Here is a 26,693-nt window from a genome sequence, read left to right as displayed (position 1 = left end):
GACAGAGAAATTGCTTAGTTTGCTACTATTTTTAACAACATTAATCTATCACGACATTTCCATATGCATAAATATAAATTGGTATGATTTCAATGGTTGCATAAATTTCCACTGTATGGGTGTCCTATAGTTTATTACTTTTCAAATATCAGAGGTCTTTTGGGTGGTTAGCTATTGGTATGGCTATTATACTTCTGGGTAAAGTTTATTGGTTAAATACATATGTCTGCTTTCATTCTCTCCTAAAATTCCTCAAAACTACAATGAAGGATATTTTAAAGACACGATCTCATTAAATAAAATAATACAATAAGATTATGAGGGCAGAAAAACAAATAATTAGCAGACTTGAGAAAAGTAAGTGCTGACTCAGTAGCAGAAAAATACACAAACTAACCCTTTTTACACCTCAGAATTCCTAAGGGCTTAGGAATTGGCAGGCATCAAATAGCTCTAGAAGTTGATATGAAGAGAGTTGCTTAAACATAAAACAGCAGTTGAAAGTTTGTTCCAGAAGCAGCATACCCATGCTTCCCTTATCATTCTCAGTTGCCAGGACACTAAGCCTCTGTCACCCTAGTGAGAAACTGAAGGTCTCTTCCCCAGATAATAAAGCAGATTCAACAGCATCATAAGGCTTGGCTAAAGCTGGGGGAGTTACTTGGAGACATGGATCTAAGTGGGGCACAAGGGATGCAGAGTTATCAGGATTCTTGTGTCTCCCTCTGGTAGCCAGCCCCTCTTGTTCCAGATCCTTTCCGGGGTCTAACTGAGCCAAAAAGAAAGCCTTAAACACACTGCTACTGGAGTTTTCTCCACTTGTTCACCCAGAAGATTACCCTGCAGCAAATCCAGCTGTCAGTCCATTTTAAACCATCACAGCCTTTCTCTCCTCATTCTTAAATGTGGTTCACAACCAAGGATCACCAGGCAAGTTGATTCGTGTATATTAATAGGCATCCATGACACCCAATAGAGTCACCTAGCATGTTCCATTCCACACAAATTAATGCAAATCCTTGGAATTTAGAGCCAGGGCATCAGTATTTAAAAGCTTCTAAATGATTGTAGTGTAGAGGGGGGGAGGGGAGAGGGAGAGGGAGAGGGAGAGGGAGGAAGAACCACTGATAATCAAATACATAATTTAGGTTAAAATATGCTGAAGTGATTTAGATTGGCTTTTTATATTTCTCTAACAACTGGTAATTACAAGCCAGGAGTAGTGGTTCATTCCTGTAATCCTAATACTTGGGAGGCTAAGACAAAAGGATCACAGGTTCAAGACTAGCTTCAGCATCTTAGAGAGTCCCTCAGCAACCTAGACCCTGTTTCAAAACAAAAAAATAAAATATAAAGAGCTGGGGTGTAGTACAGAGGCAGAATATCCCTAGGTTCAATTTTCAGTACCCAAAACAAAACAAAAATGAATAAAAAGGTAATTGTAAAATGCATACTTTCTTTGAAGCTATCTAGATATAATGTCTAAACTAGTGACTGCACTTGGTTAGTTTTTCATATTTGGCCCTTGGATTATTTTATCTAGTTTCCAAGCATTTGGGCAGAGTATGTTGGCAGTTGGAGTAAGAAGTGGGGACATGTAACATCATTTTGGGGGTGCCTGGATAGCTTGAAGAAAATGTTCAACATAAGTAAGATTTCTATTGCATCTAGGTTATGTACCTTCATAGGAAAGACTTTAAAACCTATCATCAGAGCATTAAATATGGGCCCAACATTGGTTAACTCCAGAAACAATCATGGGCTATTTTACTCTTTGCAAAACAGTCAGAGTTCTACAGTGATGTGTGAGGAAGTAGTCCCTTCAACTTAATAAGTATCCTCCTAATTGGTTCCAAGGAAGTTATACATATATTTTCCCTTTGAGTAATTATTCTGGTTTCTTCCCCTCTAAGTTCAGTGGCATTTTCTCTAAAGAGCTAATAATAGAGCTGGCCTAATAGTGGAAAATAACCTCAGACAGTCTATTGAAATGGTTTTAAAAATAAAAGGAGAAAGAAAAGAGGAGATGGAGGAGAAGATGGAGAGAGAGGTCTTGATGGAAAAGGGAAGGAAGAAGAGAAGCAGCAGGCGCTGAAGCCAGGTAGGAACAAATATGATAATGTTCAGGGCCTTTCATAGCATTTCTTACAATCTTGGAGGGTATTTGTCCACACTTGCATATAAATAAATAAACCACACGAACAGTAAACTAGTCCATCTAAATGGAAGGTAGAAGCCTGCGCACCTGAATTCTCGTTGTAGCTCTGTCAGATCAACTATAAAAGCTTGGGTGGCCTTGCCTGCCTGTGCCTTAATTTACTTCTTTATATAATAGGAATGGGAATAATGGGATGAGAAGCCATTAGATAAAAGTCCTTGTGAAAATTATAAGGTACCATAACAATACTAGTTGTCATTATGCTTCCATAATTTTAGCTCATGTGAGCTGAACTTTCCCACATGAATTTAGAAAATGAAAATGGAATAATTGTGTTACTATTCAATCATACACTGACAGGATCATAGGCAGGCTTGTTCTAGTATCAAGAAAGTAATGCACAGAAAAAAAAGTTGCATGTCTAATGATCGGATCACTACTGATATTGAATGTTGAACACATAATTAACAACATAATGTCAACAGGATAGCATTATGATTTTTATGAGGTGCCATTTTTGGAGAACATGTTTAAAGAAAGCACCCGTCTAGGTTTTCCAAGTACCTTTAATTCATCTCTGCTTTATTCTCCACCATGAAATCAAGTGCTAAGTGCTCACAGAGGAAATATCTGGTACCCAAGTCAGATGTATGAAGTCAAGGGCATAAGCCATGAGTCAGTTACTTCGTGCTCTGCACTTTAGTGAACTGGAATTAATAAAATCTCTGCTGCCTCTCTCAACAGGCTTATGGGGAAAATCAGTTTAAGAACGTTCTGCAGGACTATGAGAGGAAGAAAGAAAAGATGAAGAGGAGCACACAGGAAGTTAGTGGGCAGGAAAAGAAGAGAGAGAGAGATGTGAGAATTTTGTGCCAAGCTGGGCAGATTTATACTTTGAAATTATCTTCCCCCAACCCCCACCCAACCTGCCTCCCCAAACACATAACCTCTTTTCCAGCGAATTGAAAAACACTTATGATGCAAAGAGAGAGCTTTTTCTCAGTAGAAATAACTATCATGTACTTTTACTAGCTAGTGTTATAAGTATGCTCTATATAATAACTCCATCAGGTAAATCACAATTATACTTCACTTTATAAATTATAAAACAAAAGTAAAGAAGTCTTGAAAACAGGTCCAGATATCTCCAGCTAGTAAGTGACAGAGCTGTATTTAGATCCATCGTGAGTCTGCTATTACCTCCTTGGTTTTGAAACTGTTCACCTAGAGTTTGAGCAGTTCACTAAATGGCATGAGTTTTCCTATCAAACCTCAACTAGTTTGCATATAAAATTAAAGCCACTGCTTCTGCTTTGTCCATCAACAGAAAATTAGGAAAGGAGAAGCTGGATCATCAGCCATTGTACCCCATAATATACTTTCTCACCCTATTTCTTTCCCTATTTCTTTCCCAGCTTTCTCAATGTCAAATCCCTACATTTTTACCACATGTAGTGTGTAGCTTCACCTTAGATATGTGAGTAATTGAGACTGGAACATTAAGACTTGGGTAGCTTTAACCTGACTTCTGCCACCATCTCTCCCACCTCTACCTAAAATGCATTTTCCCCCTAAATTCATGGCCTGGGAATAAACTTTTTCCATTGGATACAACTCAAAATTGGCTGACATGTTTGCTTGAGAGGGAGTACCCGCTGGTCTTTGCCTCACTTTGTTTCTGCCTTAAATAAAGCTATGGCTACATACAGCATGGCCATTTCGCACAGTGTAGTCCACAGGAGTCTGTAGCATAGATTTCCAAAGTGAGAGATGCCCCCCTTCCAGGCAGTGCTGAGTATTTTTCTTTTTCTAAAAAAGAGAGGGCAAGTCAAATGAGTTTGGGACTCTATGCTAGAGGAAGGGTTGCAGACACAGATGCTCACAGGAAACAGGAGGCACCATAACTGGAGGGGGTAAATCAGACAAAGGAGAAAATTGTCACTCTACTTCTCTCTGCTATTTTCCTCCAACCTTTGATAGAGTTAACATTTCTGAACATCACTATGAGAGGAAAATGGTGGAATAAACATAACTGCAAAAATTGATGCTTTGTTTTACAATCTGAGAATAATGGGGACTGCTATTTCCAGACCTGCATTTTCCAGTTTTAAAACAAAGCCAGAAAACCAGATTTTTTTATGATACACCTATTTAGTTTTCATAGTAGAAACTAATTTAGAATTTTTAAAGTATTGTGCTATATACGGATTCTTGATTCTGCTTTTGTACATTTGTTTTCCCCTTCCAGGTAGTATGGCTAAAGGTAATTTTTCTTTTTTGGGGTGGGAGATAAGAGGCACTGGGGATTGAACCCCAGGCCTCACACTTGCAAAGGAGACACTCTACCATTGAACTACACCCCCAGCCCAGAATTCTGTTCTGAAAGAAAAAAAATGTTATCAGATGATATTATTCATATTGCTACTACTTGAGCCTGATTCCAGAAAAGAGTAAAGGTAGCATGAGTTAAGTTGCAATAAAAGAATATATTTATTCTAAAAGAGAGACATCTGAAATAGCATCAGAGACCACTGAAAAGTACTAGAACATAGAATAAGTGCTCAAAGGCTAGATATTCTTCTTTTCAAACGGGAAAAGAGGGTAAGTTCCATGAACTTGAACAGTAGATGACCACCAATTTCAAAACAAACTAAGAACTTGGTTTGTGTTACTCACAAAAGAATGTTGGTCACTCGCACCTCACATGATAAAGCAAAAATCAAGCTAATTCAAGCACAGTCAGTCCTATGACTATTATATATCTGGACTCTTCATATCATGTGATAAGCTCTTTCTGTTAGCTGGTGAAGTAAATTAGTGACCATTTCAAAAGAGTAATTATTACTAGATTATCTTTAATTTGTGGGAGATTTTTTGGTGGGTATATTTTTGTCCTACCTTTCTAAACCTTTTTATTAATACCCTAAACAAAGATGCCTATGAATTACTCCTATTTTTTATGTAATGCAAAGCTAGGAGTAAATCACTGGCTAATGATATCAAAATTCCAAACATCCTGAGAGAATGAAACCCAATAGGAAAAAAAAAATCTGCTTTCACCCTTAATAGGTTAAATACCCCTCCCCTCCCACACAGGTTGAAAACAAAAATCTATATAAGTCAGGTTGGTCATGTGACTTAATGCAAGAACATGTGAATACAAAAAGATTTCAGTAAACTATTAGTTCAAAAAGAACAAAATAAAGCTAATTCTATTTTAGGCAATTTGGCTCAAAGATACAAACTAGAGGAGCCATTCCTACTTGAATCAGCAAAGATATGGCCAACTATGTCTACTCCATTTCATTCCTGGCACTATATTTTTAAAATTATGGTAAAAATTCTATTCAGACATGAACAATCAGGATGCAAATTTTTTTTTTTAATTAGAGGATTTAACCTAGAGTAGAAAAAAAGTATCGGGACATAATCTGTCTTTGAAATACGAAAAGCTAGAGCTGTCTTGCAGAAAAGAGATTGAGACTTGTCTGTGTGGTACAATAGGGCAAAATTAGCATGCTAGAGTGGAGGTTGGTAATGAAGAAAGATTATGTCATTACAAGGAAGGACTTTGTTACCATTCGAACCAGTCCAAACCAAAGAGTGGGTTGCTTTGGGAGACCATGAATTATCTAACAACTTGCTAGGCGTATCACAGAGAAGTGGCATATATAAAAGGGTGCTAACTAAATCAGTGCTTCTCAAACTTTAATTGCATATAAATCACCAAGGACTCATTAAAAATGTAGGTTCAGATTAAGTGGTTTCAAGGGTGGGAGTTGAGGCCTGAAATTTCTTATTACTCCCTAGTAATGCCTATAGTGCTGTTGAATGATCCACACCTTGAGAAGCAAGAAGGTAGCTAACATTCGAAATCATTTTTCAATACAGAGAGTCTAAAATTCTCATTAAAATATAATTCTTGAGCAGAAAAAGAACACGTGTACTAAATTTTTCATGTGAAGGCAGCAGTGTTTGGGAGCATCGAGAAAGCATAAGCATTGCCTGGAATGATAAGCAGTGATACTCTAACATTCAACCAGGAAATGCAAATATTTAAAGAATCTATTCAAGAAAATGGTTACTAAATACTTCTATATGACTAAATTAATTATTTTAATTAGAAAATACCACTCATTTTCAGCAACTGGAGTTGACAGTACTCCTTGCTTCAATGTGTGTGTGTGTGTGTGTGTGTGTGTGTGTGTGTGTGTGTGTGTTATCAAGGATTGAACTCAGGGGCATTCTATTTCTGAACTACACCCCCAGTACTTTTTTATTTTTATTTTTTATTTTGAAACAGGGTCTTTCTAAATTACTATGCACTGGCTTCAAATCTATGATCCTCCTGTCTCAGTCTCCCAGGTACTGAGATTATAGAAATATGCCACTGAACTCAGCTCATTGCTTCAATTTTAATAATTTAATTCTATATTAAATTCAAGATTTTAAGTGTTTGTATAATTTATTTGGCAAAAATCCTTCATAATTATTCACACATTTGAGACTTTCAATGTACAGTCTCAGCTTTATTATTCTCTTCCCTCCATTTTGTAGATCAGAGCATCCCAACTAACAGAGCTAAAGATGCTGCTCAATATATTTGGTCTCCTCATCCCTAGGGAAGGCCAGGCAAGCAGCTTGAGGCTGAGCTCTTGCAACTCAACCAAGCAGAATGTCTCCCACACCAGTATCTGCATCTGCAACCTGCAGCAAGCAAACTTGTTTCCAATATGTGGAAAGGGTCCAAGGATCTGGTAGAGGACTTAATAGTTTATATGGTAATTTGTACAGCATCCCCAACAACATTTTATCCTGGGAAAAAAGAGAATGTGAAAGCAAGTCAGGTACTTCTGTCAGGTGTATCTTTACATGCCATCCCTAGAATCAGTCTTTCCATAGACTAAATGCTTCCATACATTTGTGCTAAAGCTGGTGCCTGGTAACTTCTCTAAAGGGAATATTTTCTAATTTAGAATTTTAACATTACTTTGTAATACGTGACATATAAAATGTGGGTAGATTCTGAATCAATATGCATCTTCATATGAAATTACACTGGTAAATTTGACAAGAAAATAAAATGAAGCATTGAAATATTGTTTAAAATAAAATAATCAATGCTATAAATTGTCAACTGATTAGAGAGTAGTTCAAGAAGTTGAAAAAGATAATTTGTTATCAAAAATGCTTTGATTAGAAATGGTATGTGGCCCCTTTGAGCACTGACGAGGACATATTTTGACTTCTGACTTTAAAGATATCTACATTTCACTTTAATATATTGCCCCAAATAATGTATTTTACTTTCTTATCATAATTGTACCATAAAAATAAAATGTCACCAAGTCCTATATATCAAGTCTGCACATTTCCTCCAGTACATCCCAGTATGTTATACAAGTATTGTTATTTTCTTTATTGGGAAACACTGCTCTAGATAATTTTGCCTCTATAATATATCCTGTTACAAAATGTCTTCTACTTTAATTCAGACTAATTGGTTGCACATTTGACTTAATGTATATTGCTACTACTCTATTTGACAACTGGATAATGTTAAACTAAGGTATTTCTTCACACCTTCCCATTTATTATTTCGAACACGGGTCTTGCTCTGTTGCCCTGGCTGGCCTCAAACTCCTGGGCTCAAGTGATACTCCTGACTCTACCTCCCAACTATTTGGGACCATAGGAGCACACCACCATGCCTGGACTCTTACCCCTTCTTTAATGCATCTAGAAAATTTTCAGTTGTAATCATGCAGGGCCACAAATGTTCTTTTTCTTGACCTGAATGTTGACATGTTCACTTTGCAATAAATTATTAATCATATTGTTTAGCATATAAGAGGGTACATAGTTTATTCCACAGTAACAACAGATTTAAATAATGTGTTTTCTAAGACTAAAAAGATATGACATTCTATAGGAACATGTTCTTACTTCCTGCTCATACTAGCCTTGCTTTTATTACTCTTCAAGAAAACCTAATGAATTATTAACTGAATCTCTGAGCAGTTGGGAGCAGCACACACACACACACACACACACACACACACACACACGAATGGCACTCATTGGATAATATATAATAGAAGTTCAGAACTATCTTGCTTTCTACAATAATTAATCCGGTCCAAAAATGTTATAAGAGTAACTTAAGAGTGATTGTTTGCTTTTCTGATTCATGTAAAATATAACATGGATGGGCCCGAGTCCAAAAAACAACATATATCTACATATATCTAGTCATAAATATGAAAAGTTATGATGGATTTTAAATATATGAATACTGCTAGCCTTGACAAAAATTAATTTCTTCTACATCCAAGAAGCCATGGAAAGCAGGATCTATTGGGTAAAAATCAATTTCAGAATAAATTATGGATATGTATTTGTGGCTAGGGATATTGCCTTCTTTCTGTGAGAATTTCATTTGTTCTATTGAGTGTGTCAACTAGATATTTATTCCAGGCTTTCATAGTACTCTAAGACACATGCTTCATTAATGAGAAACTGACCTTCTTGCCAACACTCTGTCAAGCTGATTTACTTGAATAATAAGAAGAAAAGGAAGATCGTGTTCTCCTTTGATCGGATCTACCATTGGTAAACATTTGCCACCGGTTTCCCTTGACTTGCTAGTGCACGATTTGCATCTGTCTGCAGTTAGAATGAAACACCCTAGGGAGCTGAGGTGGTGAGGAAAAGAGAAGACAGACCATGGCCATCAGCATTCACACATGTGGACGTACAGAACAGACAACAGGAAATTCAGTCTGGGCCCTCACATCGCTCATGACAGTTACATTATTGTAAAGTAGTTGGCTGCATCAGACATCCTATAGCGTTGGCATTTGCTTTTGTAAAGATATATGTTTAATGAAATTATGAATCTAGTCCACATTTCCGTCAACAAGGTGGAAGTGAAGAATTCACGGTACTGAGGAGCCCCTTCTTTCCCCAAGTCTTGTCTCTGTGCTTCTTGTAATCGACGATTCTTGCTTCCTTTCTCCGGGCAACCTTACTGTCTTCTTTTTAATCTGTTCCCTTTTCTTTTCTTTTTTTTTTTTTTTTTTCTTTTCTCTAGACTAGATTGCGCCCTCCGGCGGTTAGGAGTGTATTTTTTTTTAAAAAAGAAAAAAAAATATTTCTGAGACGCAACACACTCACTCACTTTCTTCTGCCTGTAATTTTACTTTTGGACTGAGTCCAACGCGTTCCCGCGACCAAGATGGAAATAATCACGATCGTGAACCTAGCCACACTTCCCGCTGCGACCAATTTCCAATTTTGCTTTTCAAAGGAAGGGAAAACACTGGTCAAGAGGAAAACAGTTTGGAGCTGGCCAGCTACAGAAGAACCCAGATCTTTGCTCAGAAGGAAAAGCAGCTCAGGCAGTGGCCGCCACCACAGCTGTGCCCGTGTCGCTGTCCAGAGCTCGGTGCTGAAGACTAGACGCAGGGTAGCTCCAGCTGGGTTCCATCCCTCAGGGTCCGAACACTACCTCTATGGTGGACTGAACTCAAGTCTCTCGGGTGGGCGGGGGGGAGTTCATGCAAACATTCTTCTGTTCTCTTTTCATGGAAAAACGCTCACAAAGACATATTGTGCATTTTGTGGGAAAGTAATAGCACCAAAGAACAGAGCTCTAATGAGTGGACGATGAAAAGTTCAGCGTTAATGAAACCTGCTCCCGCCTGCTCAGTCAATACAATACCATTTGGGACCCTAGTCCCCCCCGTTAATACATTTTAAAATAACTTTCTGCTTTTTTGTAAAAAGGTGTGTGATTAGTCATATATATTTTTTTCTAATTAATGGTGGTGGTGGTGGTGGTGGTGGTAAGCTCTGCACTGTCAGGAATAGAATTGTAGTACTGCCTTGCCGAGGTTATGAAATAGAGAAGGAAGTAAACTAGTAAACTAAGGTGGTTTGAATGGTTAAAATTTTATTTTAAAAAGTCTTGCTTTAAAGTAAAGAAAAATGCTTTAACATTGTCTTGGAGACACTAATTTTCTTCGGTGATTTAGAGCAGAAGTTGGGCAAAAACAGTTTCCCCTCTTCTCTCCTTTCCCAGACTCGGTCCAATTTGAAAGCTTTTAAGAGTTTTTATTTTTTTTGTACTAGGTCGTGATACCCAAAGGACCATGATAAGAATCCTACACCCAGTCCCCCCCACCCCCACACACCAGGCATACAACATAAGAAATATAAGGAAAACTAGATGGCAGGGAGGAGAAGTGAGCTGCACTTCCAGCCCTTGGCTCTCGGTAGTTACTTTCAAATGGGAGCACTTCTCTTTGAGAAATGAGAAATACTTCTCATACAGAATTTATGGGCAGGCAGGGAGCAGCACTGACCAATCCCAGCAAACGGTTCTTTCCTTTTCTTAATCCCTCGCTGCTTATTTTAGCCACTTCTCCACCCCGCCGGGAATACCATCCAGATCTTAGTCCAGGTAGATCTGACGTCAAGAGATGGCTTTCGTAGATTTGACGTGTAAACACTCATTTCCATTCTGGCTGGGAAGGGCTGGGGCTCCGCTCAGCCAGGAGACTGAAGCGCCTCAGTGGGCGCCCCGCCGCCGCCCAGCCTCTGCTCGCGCGCCTCCTAGCTCTTCCCAGAGCTACTGGGAGCCCGGAGTGGTTCAGAGCCCAAGGGTGGGAAGGTCGAGTCTGCCTGGCTTTCCCCCTACCCTGCTTCTTTCCCCTCCCAACCTCCTCCCCACTTGAGTGGAGTAAGTGTGTGAGCCATGGAACGAAGAGCCTGGACTCTGCAGGGCACTGCCTTCGCCCTCTTTTGCGCTTGGTGTGCATTGAACGGTGCAAAAGCGAAGAGGCAATTTGTCAATGAATGGGCGGCAGAGATCCCCGGGGGCCCCGAGGCTGCCTCAGCCATCGCCGAGGAGCTGGGCTATGACCTTTTGGGTCAGGTAAGAGTTTGCACTTTTAAGAAACTTTGTGGGTTTTTAGGGGACTGGTGGGAATGGAGCGCAGTCTCTCAAGTGGGAGCCCGGAACTCTCCTGCGCCCAGTGTGGCAAAGGGAGGAAATAAGCTTCTTTAGCTCTTGTTCCTAGCGCGCTGGAAGACGGAGAAGGCTGGCATTATTTATGTTTGGGCTGGGCGCAGGCAGGCAGAAGGAAGCCGCTGCAGCTGGGTAGAGCTTATTCTTAACTGCTGTCAGCTCTGAAATTGAAATCCGTTCCCGCGCGGTTTGGAAGAAAAATGACTCCACGCTTGTTCAGAGAACTTGAGATGCACACAGGCTCCCTCCCCATCCAAGCGCCCCTGCGAGAGGCTGTGCGCTCTGCCCGCTGGGACTCTGGGCGGTCTGCGTCAGGAGCTTCAGTCTTTCAATATGGCAGCATCCGATCCAGGTCCTGATGCAAGGGGCCCGGCAGGGTTGGGGATGTCCGCCGACAGCGTTTCGGGGCACGACCAGAGCATTAAGAAAGCGCCAGCTGCCGGGACTAGTGATTTTCCGAGGTTGGGGGGCGCAGCGGAGTAGACCCGGAAGCTGGCGAAAGAGCAGGTGGGTGAAAGGCAGGAGGGCATCTCTTGGTCTCTCCAGGAAGCCCCCCGGGTTTCTCTGGGAACTTGCAAAGTCCGAGCTTTGGAAGTTTGCTCAGTCAGTGTCCCTGTAGGGTCGAGCTTTTGGAGGGATCCTGGAGAAAGGATCAATTTCTTTCTTGTTCCTCAGCCAAGTGCAAAACCCTTTCCCTGGAATGGGGGGGGGCGATTTACGAGGGAAATTGTTGCCAGTGCAAGTGGAGGGTGGGTTATTAGATACAGGGGAGGGAGGGAGCGTGGGAGGATGAAGAAGGAGCCTGGATAGCTGAGCGATTCCAAGGGGACTTTGGGGAACCTGATCTCTGGAGCCTTCCTTTCTTTTCCTGGACTCAGAATCAAGCTCTTGCCTTGGAAGTTGGTCCGCATTGAAGCGGGGGAGGAGGGAGTTGTAAAACATTTTGGCGCCGATTTTTTTTTTTTTCTTTTCTGGAAGTGGTAATTGAGACGCAGCTGAAGTCACAGATGAGTAATCCGCGTGGGCGTTGGCGATTCCACAGATCGAATCCACTGGGGAATACGCCTTCTCTTGCTAGAGGCTTAATTCCCCAACTTTGTGAGCCAAACTGTCTTTGAAATGCCTGGCAGGAAAGTAGATGCCCAGATTGACGTCCCAGGGTCCCATCAGCAACTGAGCCGTTTACCTTTCCGACTCTTTGCTCTGTGCCAGGTTCCATGTTAGGTTGTGAGAGGTAATAGGAGGGAAAGAAATGCTCTCCAGGAATCCAGAATCTAAAAGAGACTGGCTTAGAAACAAATGATTGCAACCGAGTGCAATTTATGTAGTAATAGAAGTTGTGCTTGGAGTTTCCATGCAGTCTTGGTTGATTGGAGGAAAGAAGGTGAAAGGGAATTTGAGAGGCGATAAAAGATTGCTCAAAGGAGGAAACATTTGTGCAGAGATTAGGAAGAAGAGTCAGAGCCACCTGGGGAACACGAGATTGTGAGATTGGAGAAGGCAACTCTAGACATAGAGCACAGCTGTGTGAAACAGGGATGCTGAAGGCAGCTTAGCAAGTCTGGTAAATGAAGGCAACTGTTGGGAATTGGGGTGGGGGGAGGCAGATAGAACTATACTAGTGAGTACTATGGGCACCATGGAAATCTTGTATATCCTATGGAAATATAAAAACTGAGGATTTAATCTTTTATCCTTTTGGCAACTACAGAAAAGGAGATTGCAAAGAAAGCAATAAATAAATACATCGTTTTCTCACCTGTTAGCTCTATTCAAAACCTGGATCATTCAATATGAGATTTGCTTCTCAAAATGAATAAACATGAACCCAAAAAGTAAACAACAATAATGCAATGATCTTGGTAAAACCTTTAGGATAAGGGTAGCATAGTCACAAAATAATTTTAAAATAGTGAGGGGAAATCACCTATATTTGCTAATGGTTTACAATGCTATCTTTCCTCTAGCCATTTCTAGTTTAAATGGAATTGCTAACAAAATTTTTAAAATTTTAATATTTTGCACAAAACTGATCTTTTTTCAGTTCTGCTTATTTCCCCTTTTATAGCACTACTAAAATTATAGTAACTTAGCATTATTATCCTAAAATATTATGGCCTCAAGATAAAATCAGTATTAAGGTAAAGACAAAAAAAAACAAACAAACAAAGATTTGGCAGCACAGAGCCAAACATCTATAATGTTTTCTTATGAGTTCTCATCTCTCTTGCCAATTCTGTAGTTGATAGCAGATAGATTGCATAATGTTCAGTCTTTGAGCTGGGCTTAGGCATCCCCACCCCCACCCCCCAAAAAAACAACTCTAGGTGATGAAAGCCACCTATTCCAATTAAAAGAGCATGCTTTTTCTGAAATAAAGTGTTGTCAATTGTTTGTCTCTTAATTAAATATGTGGGGAGTCTAGAGGATTTGGAGTTTCAAAATTAGTGCCGATTTGTTTGAAGGGACACTAACTAAAAAGAATAATGAATACAGTTCTAAATGTAACAAGGGTAACCACCCAGAGAAATATATACACTCTATGGTAGAACATGTATCCTAAATATGGCATGTTCTTTCTTGAGTGCCTTGAACTAGTGGAAAAATCAAATATCACAAATAGTGGCTGATAACAATTATTACTATAGATTCAATGGCTATATTTTATACCAACAGTGACTTATTTTAGCTCAATGTGGCACTGGCCACAGACAGTACCAAAGGAGTTTGCTTGCCTTTCTTAAGTAATTGTTTTTTAACAGGATACACTTTATTAAGTGGGTATTTTCTGAGAAACATGTACCTGCACAATATTTTCACACACACACACACACACACACACACACACACACACACACACAGTGTTCTGCCAGGCCCAGTGGTGCACACCTATAATCTCAGTACTTGGGAGATTGAAACAGAACGATCACAGGTTTGAGGCCACTACAGAGTAACTTAGCAAGACTTTGTTTCAAAATAAGAAATTAAAAGTACTAGAGGTATATCTCAGAGGCAAAAAACACCCCAGGATTCAATCCACACACACAAAAGGTAGTTTTCTAAAACCTGTGAAACAGAAGCATCACTAATCCCCAAGTACACTATGAACCCAAGCAATATATCCTGAGGGTCATCCCAAAACCTCTCTAAGAGTCTTCCTCATAGAAAAAATTTAATTCAAGGGATGAGGAATGGGGCTTACTAAAGTTAACTGTCTCTAAATTAGTTGTTCTGTGAACTAGTCCATTTATATTTGTTTGTGAAAATAGATTTTTATTTTATTTTTCAATAGATTGGGTCATTGGAACATCATTACTTATTCAAACATAAAACTCATCCTCGAAGGTCTCGAAGAAGTGCAGTTCATATCACTAAGAGATTATCTGATGACGATCGTGTAAGTGTTGTGCATTTTTCTTCAAACCAATACCTTGCTTCATCTGCTGTCTTTATAATTTCCAATAAGAACAAAAGCATTTGTAAATGTGATTCTTTTATTGTTATCCTGATTGCTTATCTATAATGCTTCTATTTCTCTTCAAGGGGTTATAATTGCACATAAAGGTAATAAGGTTGTATTGAATTGGTTGACATAAGTAACATTAAGTATATGCATTTTTAATGTATTAGTTGAGCTAAGTAAAATTAATTAACATATATTAATAATACATTCATGGCTAAAATTTTGATTTTTGAATACTGACAGCACCAATGAAAAATTTTGACTGTGCAATCAACCAACTTTAATATATACTTGTTATGTAACAAGAGCTTTAATAGCAATGTGAAGATATCAAAGAAATATATAATCCTTGGTATCAATAATGTTTCAGTATAACTGAAAAACATTCCATCATTTCCACTATGGAACGATACTAGTGTTTATGAGGAAGCTCTAAATCCATGTCTTTATGAGGTAAACATTTCCACAAATATTATATTATTTGATCTAAACCATTTTGTCTTTTTCATCCTTATCATCTCATGATAAAATAACATCAGTAATTATCTAGAATGAATTTAAATTAGGGTAGGTACAATTTGAATGCATATTTAATATATGTATTGACTTTGCAGGCTGGAAATATATCCATAGAAATGTTGACTATAGTAGGAGAGTTGAAATTTGCATACACATTGTTGTCTTTTTTCAAGACTGTGCCATACCGGGAGAAGTTTGTCCTGATTGGCCTATATCCATGCACATCCTTCCTGTTGCCTAGGACACCCTGAAGAATAATATTGAGGAATACAAAACATTCTCTCAACTTCCCCTGAGGGGAGGGTAGGCCAAGTGACAAAAGAGGTGATAGAACAGTTGACATAAAATTCATGAAGCCTGAGAAATAATTTGTCATTTTACTTGTTTTGCAACTGATACATTTTTTTTTTGCAGTACTGGGGATGGAACCCAGGGGCATTCTACCTCCGAGCTACACTCCCAGCTCTATTTTTTATTCTTTATTTTAAAACCGGGTCTCACTGAGTTGCAAAGGGCCTCACTAAGTAGCTGAGGCTGTCCCCAAACTGTGATCCTCCTGTCTCGGCCTCCCAAATGCTGGGATTACAAGCATGCACCACCACGCCTGGCTTGTTTTTTTTTATTAAATAAGACAAATTATGAACATAGCAAATGATTGGGCCTTGATCACCAGTGTTCAAATGTAAAAGAACAAACCACTTACAAGCATTGCTGTGTCAGGACCATGGACAGCAAAGCCACTGTGTACAGCTTTTGTATGCCCCTTGCTAACTCTTTTTGTCCATTTATGCACCGAAACCTCCTGGCAAAAATTTTCTTGTTCAATGAGGTCATCCCTTAGTCACCCCAAAGCAGGTGGCTCATTGTACATGAGCTGTGAAAAGCAAGACGCCTTCCTGACTAGGCTTAGTCCTTGTGCAAAGTAACACAGAGATTTTCCTCTGTGCCTAAATGTGTGCCTGGCATAAATATACAAGAAAGTCAAACTGACCCCTCTTCTTAGCTTTGTAGGGAAAATTGGACAAAGTAGAGTGGACTTAGCTATTATCCTTACTCAAAGTAGCCCATGAAAATGTACAGATGGCCCAGTTTTACTTTTTATTTATCTTTGTGATAGTTAATTTTGAGGGGGATCCCAAGGCATCATTAAAAAAAAATTTACTTCTTAGCATAACTTTATAAAATAAGTTTATATAATCCTATGAAAATTATCTCCAGAATAATTTTATTTTAGGAAAAATCCTGGAACCATAGAGCCTTGTAGTAGAAGTTTGGACTGTATGATCTTGAGGTTTTTTTTTTTTTTTCCAGATCAAAAGTATTATTTATAATGAAGCACATGATGCCTATTATATACATAATAATATGACACTACCGGTTTCTCTATACCAGTTAGTTTGATTTTCTAGAGATTAGTATGCTGTTCTGATTTAATGACATTAATCATAACACTGTTTCCTACAATTGGATGTTTATCTGATCAGACGGCAGAGTGCCTCTCTTTATATTCCACTTTTTAAAAATTGCCTTTGATTTTCATTTTATTGCGCTTTTTGGATGGGTGATGATATTCTTTCAAATCAGTCCTGTGAAATGCAGCAACGGTCTATCTTTATAAATCTGCTAATGAAATCTCCAACTGTGAATGACCCTCTCCCACAAAGATTACTACTTGTTCCCTAGCAGCCAGCTCCCGAAGACTGACTTACATGACAGGCAGAGCATTCCAACCATTGGGGTATTTTAAGCCAAAACAATTAAGCTCGAAATTACAAGCACTTTAAAAATAAATTATAGTGACTAATTTCTAGCTCCCAAGTCCCTCCCAGTGTTTATAATAGGTTTTCAGTATATTTCCTAATTGAAAATTCAGGACAGTCTTAGCGGATGGTTTTATCCTTTAACTGCAAGTTGTTTTTCAGTTTTTATTTTTGGATCTGACTCATGAAGACTCTCACATTGACAATATTCCACCACATACTGGACTGTCTTTGTGTACACAACAGAGAAGCAGTATTTGTGGTAGGGAATAGTCATGTTGCCCAGCAAAATAAGAGTGTAACATTATCTCATAAAGCAGCTCCTCACTCTCTTGGGGTCTCGAGCATAATAGGATTAGGCCACATATGTGGGCCAGGTGATTTTTGTATTGTCAGATCTCTTTGCATAATACATGAGACTGAATTAATGGCAAGTGTGCCTGGTCTGTAAAGCTCATTCATTACCTTGATCTGTTTCTCATACTAAATACTCTTAGGCAGCAGGTTAAAGCAAAGAGAAACCAGAGTTTCAAATTTGCAAAGACAGCACCTTTCTTGTCTTGTATAACATTTGTAATTTCAACCTTCTGCATGTAAAGAAAGAAATTAAGTTCCAAGAAGACCAGAGTAGCAGTCTCTGTAGTTCCTTAGCTTGTTGAGTCATTCTATGAAAATGGACAAATTTTCAGCTGCAGAGCCTGGAACTTCAATATAAAAATAGGTATTATGGCCCATTTTCTGATGAAAGCAGGCAGAACTTTTACTTCCATTGTAACCACAGTGTAAATAATTTGAGGAAATCAACACTTCACTGCTTCTCCTCCCCCTAAAGATACACTTTTCCGTAATAGAGTAAAAGTGCATCTCCACAGTGGGCAAGCCTTTCTTCTCACTGAGCGGCTAATTTGATCCATGGTCAAACAAAGTCATTGTAGTGATGCCTGAATTCTAATGGGAAGAGTTCTAGGGGTAGAGGAACGATGACTGCACAGAGATAGTTAATTTAATTTTTATTTTCTTGCTGTAAAAATCCTTATAGGTGATATGGGCTGAACAACAGTATGAAAAAGAGAGAAGTAAACGGTCAGTTTTAAGAGACTCTGCACTAAATCTTTTCAACGATCCAATGTGGAATCAGCAGTGGTACTTGGTAAGTACCAGACAGCTTGGGACCAGCATTCTTTATATTATTATATCAGATGCACAACCCCCCCCTCTCTCATGTGTGAGATGGAACTATGGTATCTCATCTAGCAATTATAGCTATGGGACCTTCTTGATCAGAATTCTCTGTATTGCTAGGTGAGGGTGTCTGAACCAATCTTCTTCTATTAGGAAAGGGAAACTTGTCATCTTTTTGTCTTCCTAAGCTTATGCAGAAGAATTATGTGTTGCCAGGGTAAGGGTCCTCAAAATAGTACTCATAGCTCATAGTAAAAAATCCCCCTTTGGTTAATATTCTTCTTGAGAGTCCTCTAAATCATTCATGGAATACCTTGAACATGGTAGATAAATACAACATGGGATGGCAATTCCTACATGGTACAGGTGAGACTCTCTGAACCAGACTAAAGGAATAACATAAGGAAAGTCTATTTGTGAATGTCTAGACCTGAAGACCATTCTACTTTAAGATATTGGCCAAATCCTTTTTGTTGAGTGGAGAAATTATAAGCGCCATTGTGTAACTCCAGGGTGTTCTCTCTTCTGTTTTAATATTAAGCCTCTATAGAGGTAAGACATGTCAATAGGAGGATTTGTTGCTTATAGTGTTATAATAGATAATTTTCACAACAACCATGACCAAAGGCTTAGATACTTTTGTTTCATAATGAGCAGGGGTAGGGAGGGTATTCCATTCTCTTGCCATTGTCTTAGACTAAGCAATACTTGCTCATTGCAGCATAAGACACTTTTAGCTAATACATTTACTATGTGCCAAATAGTGGGTGTTTAATACAAATTAACTCATTTAGTCTTCATAGTTACCTTATGTTATAAAAATAGCAATTATACTCACCAAGTGAAGAAACAGATATTGGCAAGTTGAATAATTTGCTGAAATCACATGACTACTAGTGGCAGGGCCATGACTTATGGCCCCAAAGGCCATACTTTTAACAACCACACTCTGGAACTGATCCTGCAATTGATACAGAGGCCTGCTCCTCTCACTTCAGACAATAGTTTCTGTGTGGTTCCAATCTCCTGTGATTCAGCTTCACGGTAGCCTGGTATATTCTTGCCCATCCCTACCACCTCTTTATGAGAACCATCAACAGGGTGACAATCTGTGCACTAATTCTTCTGATTATTGTTACTTATATATTTCTCACTGGCTCCCTTCACCAGGTACTGGGCCGTCTTCTACTGTGTAACTAACATGCTTGGAAAAGTGCTTAGGTGTGTGGTCCCTTGTGGTACAGATCTTCTCCCAAATAGTCCACACACCATCACAGAAAACTTACCTGAAAAGGATATTCTCAAATCTCCTCCCATAGATATTCTCAAATCTCCTCCCAAATCACTTATACATGGAAATAGGCAATTTCCTGGTAGAGACTACAGACTTCCAGACACTCACATTATGATTTTTCTTCTAGATGAAAGGTTCTAAAACATCCACAAATGACTTTACATCAGACAATATAATGAGAGTTCCATGTAGCAGTGGAGGTGCAGGACTTTGGAGCAAATGGAAACATAGGTCATCAAATAAATCTTTAGTAGATGAAAAGCTTAAGCATGTTATTATAAAAGAAAGAAACCTAGAGACAAACTTCTTTGAATCCATGTAGTTCAAAGACAACGGGCTGAGGGTGATTCATCCTTTTAAGTGATTTTTTTTCACTGGGACAGCTAACAGAAGAGGAACACACTGAAGACTCACTTGGCCCTACCCTTCATCTTCATTGTTCCTTTCACTTAATTGCTGCCGCCGCCTCCTCCTCCTCCTCCTCCTCCTCCTCCTCCTCCTCCTCCTCCTCCTCCTCCTCCTTCTTTGTGGTACTGGGGATGGAACCCAGGGGCATTCTACCTCTGAGATACACCCCATCCCCGTTTTTTATTCTTTATTTTGAAACAGGGTCTCACTGAGTTGCAAAGGGCCTCACTAAGTAGTAGCTGAGGCTGTCCGCAAACTGCAATCCTCCTGTCCCAGCCTCCCAAATGCTGGGGTTACAAGTGTGCACCACCACAACTGGATAATTGTCTTCTTCTAAAGAGGAGAGGGGCCCAAGGAAAAAGAAAGAGGGATCTTCAGGTTGCGACTTAAGTTCCCATTTTATAGAAGGCAAATCATGATTTTTACCAATGTGTCTGTGTTCTTCATTACCAGCAAGATACCAGGATGACTGCAGCCTTGCCCAAGCTGGATCTTCATGTGATACCTGTTTGGCAAAAAGGCATTACAGGAAAAGGAGTTGTGATCACTGTGCTAGATGATGGCTTGGAGTGGAATCACACAGACATTTATACCAATTATGTGAGTGTGGGCCATCCAGTGTCTGTGACTGAGGATGCTGTCTGTACAGACACACGGGGTTTCCCTTCCCTTAAAAGAGATGCTGCTCTGATGTCAGCCCCTGGGATGGGGGACCAAGGCTTTGCCCTTTCTTCACCCTCTTTACAGCCCACATGCACTAGTTTTATACCAGTGTGCAAATCAAGTGCATTCAAGTGCAAATAGATGGAAAAAATTCAGTGGTATCAACCATTGTACAAACTATGTGTGTTGGAAAGGGATCTACACCAATTAAATTATTAGAAACTCTTCCAATTGTGAGCTACCTATTGTTTTGGGGGAAATAAAACAGTCAAACCAAGCCTAATGTCTGAGATCATTTTCACAGTCTTCTCATTTCCTGATTGGGTCAGTATCCCTGATGTGAAGCTATGTGAATGTGACTCCTTCCATAAAAATTCACAGTGTGAAAATTCCCAACTTTGAAAGGAAAACTTTACTGAAATTGGGAAAATAAATCAACTAGTCATCATTGTTGCCTGGTTGATGGAGTTAGCCATTTATCTTTCATATTCACGGTATAACTTGACTCTATATCTTAAGTCTGTTGTTTGTTTATTTATTTATTTAGAACTGGGGATTGAACCCAGGAGCATTTTACATCTGAGCTATACCCCCAATCCTTTTCTTTTGTTTTTATTTTGAAACAGTCTTGCTAAATTGCTGAGGCTAGCTTTGAACCCTCGATCGTCCTGTCTCAGCCACCCAAGTACTGTGATTATAAGTGTGCACTACCACCAGGCTTATCTTTGGTTGCTATTTCAGGGTGGTGGACATTTCATCTCTAAGACTGACTTTTGTCTCTCATTATTTTCAAACATTCATCATTCCTTAGCCATAGCTCAAAGCTAAGGAGCAAAGGGAAAGGAAAGGGAAAAAAAGATGAAAAAGACTATCATGAGGTAAAAATGAGGAATTATTGGAAGATATGGGAAACGTTGAGAATCGGAAATGATGGTGATAGAGTACCTGTGTGGGTGATATTTAAATGCAATAATTTAGTCAGAAAAATGGGTAGGACCCTGAAGCAAAATCTCTTCAATTAAATCTCATCTTTTTAGTGTATTGAGGGAGATGAAAGGACATTATTTTAGACTAAGTGCCACCCCAATGCCACCTATTTGCATCCATAGTCATGAAAGGAATAAGTGTAAAAATGTCATTAGTTTGCCCTATGGAATTAGTTAAATAATTGAACTCATTTGGATCTCACTCTTCTCATCTGGAAAATTAGATGATTGCACTTACAGCTCAGTGGGCATCTATTAGCTATGGGCATCTATGAGAATTCGTTGTTGGGTCACTTTAATGGGCTCATTGCTAGCTGTTTTGGAAGTATAATAAATGTTCAGTGACTATGCTAGAACTCAGAAATGCAGACTTCTGAGCTATCTGTAAAGATTGATATTTCTGATGATAGAAGAAGAAATACTGTTTTTTTTTAAAGATGCTACAGTTTGTTTTTTGTTTGTTATTGTTGTCTTTTTAGGATCCAGAGGCTAGCTATGATTTTAATGATAATGATCATGATCCATTTCCCCGGTATGATTCCACAAATGAGAACAAGTGAGTAAATGTGCATTTGGGGGGACTAAAGTACTTTAAAATGTTTTTATCCTGTGTGAAATAATACACTATAAATGTGGTCCACATTTTAGCTTTTAGGAAATGTTAGTGTGCACCATGTGTACTGAAATATTCTGTTGCTTTTGAAGCAAATCAAAGCTTCTGTTTTTATATTTCTTTCAGCTTATATAACCATATTTTAATTACACTTTGTATATTATAAAATCCTCCTTATATTATGAAATTCTCTCAAATGTTACTGAATATTCATAGCTTTAAGAAGAATGTTTCGTACATGAAGTTACACCAGTTGAGTTCTTCTCCCTAGAGATTCTTCTCTGAATCTTTTACTATTAGTAATATGCTTGATTTTAGTCATGAAGAGAAATATATAAAAATAATACATTTAAAAAACACATGTAAATAAATCCACACAATTTTCCATGGTGGTGAAAAGAACTTTCATCATTTCTCCAAAAAGGACATGGTTAGACACATGACAGAAGAAATACAGCTGAGGCTTATCCCCAAGTCCAACACTGTCTCCAGGTCATTGAGGTAGTGACCTGGTGCAGAGGTTCTGCTGGTTGAAAGGAGAAAGAACCACATCTGACTCCTAGATTAACATCTTTCCATTGTAGCCATGGTAATTAGGGAGGGCCAGAGCCAGTCCTTTTGAAGAAAAGGCAAAAGAAAGACCCCAAAGGAGACACTTTGAACCTTTCCTTCTCCCTGCGAACAAACTTCATCCTCTAGGCATGTGGCCTTGAAGTATCCATCCCCATGGGAGAACTCATATTTGTTTATGTTGATATCTCTTATAGACTTTAAGGAAACATTCAAATACCTCTTCATTTTCTCCATATTGAAGGGATTTCCATCAAAGTAGATCAAAGCCAAGGTCATACTTGGAGCTGGTTGCTGTAAGTGGGGGGGGGGGCAACCAATAAGCTCTTTGTCATTGTTACATGTATTTTGAAGTACTTCCCTTTTCTCCTGGTGGAGCACCTTAAAGGAGAATTTGAGTGTCTCAGGAATGACAGCAGTCCCCTGGATGAAGTTTTAGCCATATTTCTGAGTCAGGGTAGTGAGGGTCAGCAGGAACATGTGCTCTTCTGGATCCCAGACTTGTAATATTAGCCTGGCTGATAGTTATGTCTTTACCAATCACCAGAGGGTGATCTTACCAGTGTAGAGAGAAGTCACCTCTTTACGTTTACTTTCTTTTTTGTCCTCTAAAATAGGTGATAAGTTGCTGGCTCCCTGAAAGGAGCTCCTCAAAGAAATGATAATACTTAGAAGACAGGAACAGCCCTCTTAGGATGGGCTAAAGCAACAGCTTTTATTTTACTCTCAAAATATTAAGAGGGAAATATGTGTGCAGCCACATGGATCCAGCTGAGGAGACAGTTAGAGGTGGCAGCCTCTCTCCTAGTCATTGTTCTTTCTTACTTGGCAGATCTAGGTCTGGCCCCAGAATCGAATTGGGATGAAACTTGTATAGTGGCTGTACAGCAACCAGATACTTGGTGAAAAGCTATTCTCTGCAGTTTCCCTGGTCATGAGAAGTGGGATTCAGTCCTCGAGTTAGTCAGCTTGACATTACTGTTACAAATACCCAAAATCAATCAATTTAAAAAGAAGGAAGGCTTCCTTTGGATCCGTTTTGGAGGTTTCATCCCATGGCCAGTTGGCCCTGATGCTTGTGGACCTGTGTCAAGACAGTTCATCACAGCAGGAAGCATATGGCGGAGTAAGTTGCTCACTTCATGGATGGAAGAAGCAAAGAGAGAGGAAGAGACCCGGGGTCCCACACTCCATTTTGAGGGTACACCCACAATTGCCTCCCACCTTCTTTTAAAAGTTCTACCACCTTCCAGTAGCACCAAGCCAGGGGACAAATCTTTCACACATGGACCTTTGGGAAACATTCTAGATCTTCTTTTTCTCTCCTCCCAAAAAGAGAAATCTCACAGTACAGCATTTATAATAGATTTATTTTTCTCCAAGTCAGGGAGCTCCAAAGTCCCATTTAAGGTTACTTATTTTGTGCCTGAAAACTCTGAGCTTCCAGAGCATTCTCTGCTTTGGACCCTGTACATGGCATAAAGTTAGCATGGGATAGCCCAACAGTTGAGAACAGACTTTGGAGCCAGATTTATATCAAATCTTAGATCTTTCACTCAGTAGGTGAGTGACCTTGAACAAATGACTTAACATCTTTGTGCTTAGTTTTAACATGTTTTGAGAAGGGATATCTACTTAATTGTGTTATTATTGAGATCGCATTAGTATGTATGTACGTACGTATGTATATATACTTACATTGCCTGGTACATATATTTGTCAAATAAATGTTTGCTGAGATAATGATGATGATGACAATGACCATCAACATTTCTCATATAGTAACTGAAGTAGACCTAATTTCAGTGAGAAATATATTATCATTAATAGGAGTAAATGGAAAAACAAGTCAATTTTCAGAGACAAAGCCAATTCAGAATCTGTTATTGGAAATGATACAATGAGCAACTATGTCTCTGAGTCCTCTTGACTATCAACCAAATGGAGAGCATTCCTATCATTTATCAGAAGATATAATAAAAAGATAGAGTTCTCCTTCTAGCATGTTGTCAGACATAAATTCCCTCAATTTGTAAAATGAATGGTCCCATTTTTTTTAGCCTTTATAGCAATTGGAGACCTGCTATCTCCCAATTCCAAGGACATTATCTCCCCAAACTATCTCTCTTGTTGATGTTCTTTATTACTATGTAAATGAGACTAATAGAAGCCACATTTGAATGCTCCCCTGCAAATCAAAAGCGGAATCACTAAATAATGAAATCAGAAAAGTACAGGTAGCTTTTACTATTAAGCTGGCATGAATCTGTATTCAGTATTTCAACACCAATTACAGATTATTTTTCTAGTTAAATAACGTGTGACAAGGATATTTTAACCAGAATAATAGTAGTCTTCGAACTATCTTGTGAAATAGTATTTTTAAAAATCAGTTTGCTTAGATGCCAGTTACCACCATTGTTCTAAGTTAATACAGGGTTTTTATCTTGGCTCCTGACTTAAAAAAAGATAAAGGACTGCAGGTCTATGAAGAATGACGTAGACACACTTTGATGAGATCTTCCCTTTCTCTCAGTGCATGGAGATAGGAAATAAAGAAAAGAGGAGGAAAAAAAGCAAGCCATATATTCACCATGATCCTCTTGCCACTTTTACTAGAAAACTCAGTTCTCAATGCACAAAGAGTAATAAATAATAGGTGGTGTCATATTACTTTTTTTCCCAGACTGGCTCATGTTGGGGCCATTTGTCAATAGGTTTAGTTAAAATGTCAGCTCAAACTAGAGACTTGCACTGGATGCTTTTACTACTCTGGAACTGACTTCCATCCTGTATAAATGGAAATATAGGCAATGGTGACTTCTGGAAGCACTGAGGATAACAGCTTCAAACACAACAGGAACAAACCCATCAACAAAACATTAGGCATCCTCTGTCTGTGTGTCTGATGTGCACAATTGTTTTGCAGAATAGTCAGAACAGCTTCGGTTGCAAGTGAAAGAATTATAATGGAAAGATTAAATAAAATGAAGACTTAAACATATTTATTCAAGGGATGTTGCAGCTTCAGATGTTGCAAGATCCATGAGCTCAAATAATATGAACTCAGGACACCAACCACTGTTCCCATGTAGTGCTACATGCCTCCACTTAGCTTCCTTCCCAATGAAATCTTTCCAAGCAAAAGCTGTGTCTAGCTGGGCGTGGTGGCGCACGCTTGTAATCCCCGCACTTGGGAGGTGGAGACAGGAGGATCGCGCAGGTTCAAAGCCAGCTGCGCTGGCTTAAGAGACCCTGTTTCCAAATAAAAAAAAGTATAAAATAGGTCTGGGAGTGTAGCCTGGAGGTAGAAGGGTTTCCAGGAACCCCAGTACCACCAAAAAAAAATAAATAAATAAATAAATAAATAAGTAAAAAATAAGCTGTGTCTGTAACATAGCTCCTGAGTGTTAGCTTTCTCACAAGAGTGTCAGAGAAGTGAACACTCTTTGGGCTTTTTAATTTTTTTTATTGGTGCATTATAGTCTCACATCATAATGTGGATCATGTTGACAATGGCATATATTCACACAGTACTTGGTTTCCCCCCATCCCTGCTTCCCCATTTACCTCCCTCCCAACACTGAATAACCAGGTTAACAATGTTACATTCACATCACTTAGTCAAATGTAGCTTTTTCATCAATGAACCTCAGCCTTTTTCCTCCCCTACCCTTCCTCCCTGGCTTTGCTGAGGTTTCCCCCTCATTGTTTGGAGTTCCTCTGGTATCCTTAATACTCCCTAGCATGAGCATATTAGAGAAAACATATGTCCCTTCTCTTTCTGTACTTGGCTAATCTCACTTAACATAATATTCTCCAGATCTTTCCATCTTCTTATGAAAGACATAATTTTGTTTTTATTGCTGAGTAGAATTCTACTGTGTATATTTCTCACAATTTTGTAACCCATTCATCTGTTGATGGATGCCTAGGTTGGTTCCATATTTTTGGTTATTGTGAATTGTACTGCCATGAACATGGATATGCATGGATATGCATAAGTTACTGTAGTTCTTGGATTGGGTTTTTAATTTATGCCAGCC

General features: G+C 39.0%; 1 protein-coding gene across 1 annotated transcript in view; it reads left to right on the top strand.

Annotated features, from left to right (window-relative positions):
- Nucleotides 1-10,916: 10,916 nt before the first annotated feature.
- PCSK1 (proprotein convertase subtilisin/kexin type 1) overlaps nt 10,917-26,693 on the top strand; it is a gene marked incomplete at both ends in the record, with an annotated part of 42,861 nt that continues 27,084 nt past the window's right edge. Inside the window, 5 exons of the mRNA XM_080692740.1 lie at nt 10,917-11,096; nt 14,482-14,586; nt 17,971-18,081; nt 20,269-20,415; nt 21,944-22,020. Of these exons, the coding sequence (XP_080548866.1) occupies nt 10,917-11,096; nt 14,482-14,586; nt 17,971-18,081; nt 20,269-20,415; nt 21,944-22,020 (620 nt within the window). The remainder of the gene's footprint in view (nt 11,097-14,481; nt 14,587-17,970; nt 18,082-20,268; nt 20,416-21,943; nt 22,021-26,693) is intronic.

Source organism: Muscardinus avellanarius (genome assembly GCF_963383645.1).
Source record: "Muscardinus avellanarius genome assembly, chromosome: 1".
In the NCBI taxonomy this organism is placed as follows: domain Eukaryota; kingdom Metazoa; phylum Chordata; class Mammalia; order Rodentia; family Gliridae; genus Muscardinus; species Muscardinus avellanarius.
This window is presented reverse-complemented; position numbering and strand designations above follow the sequence as displayed.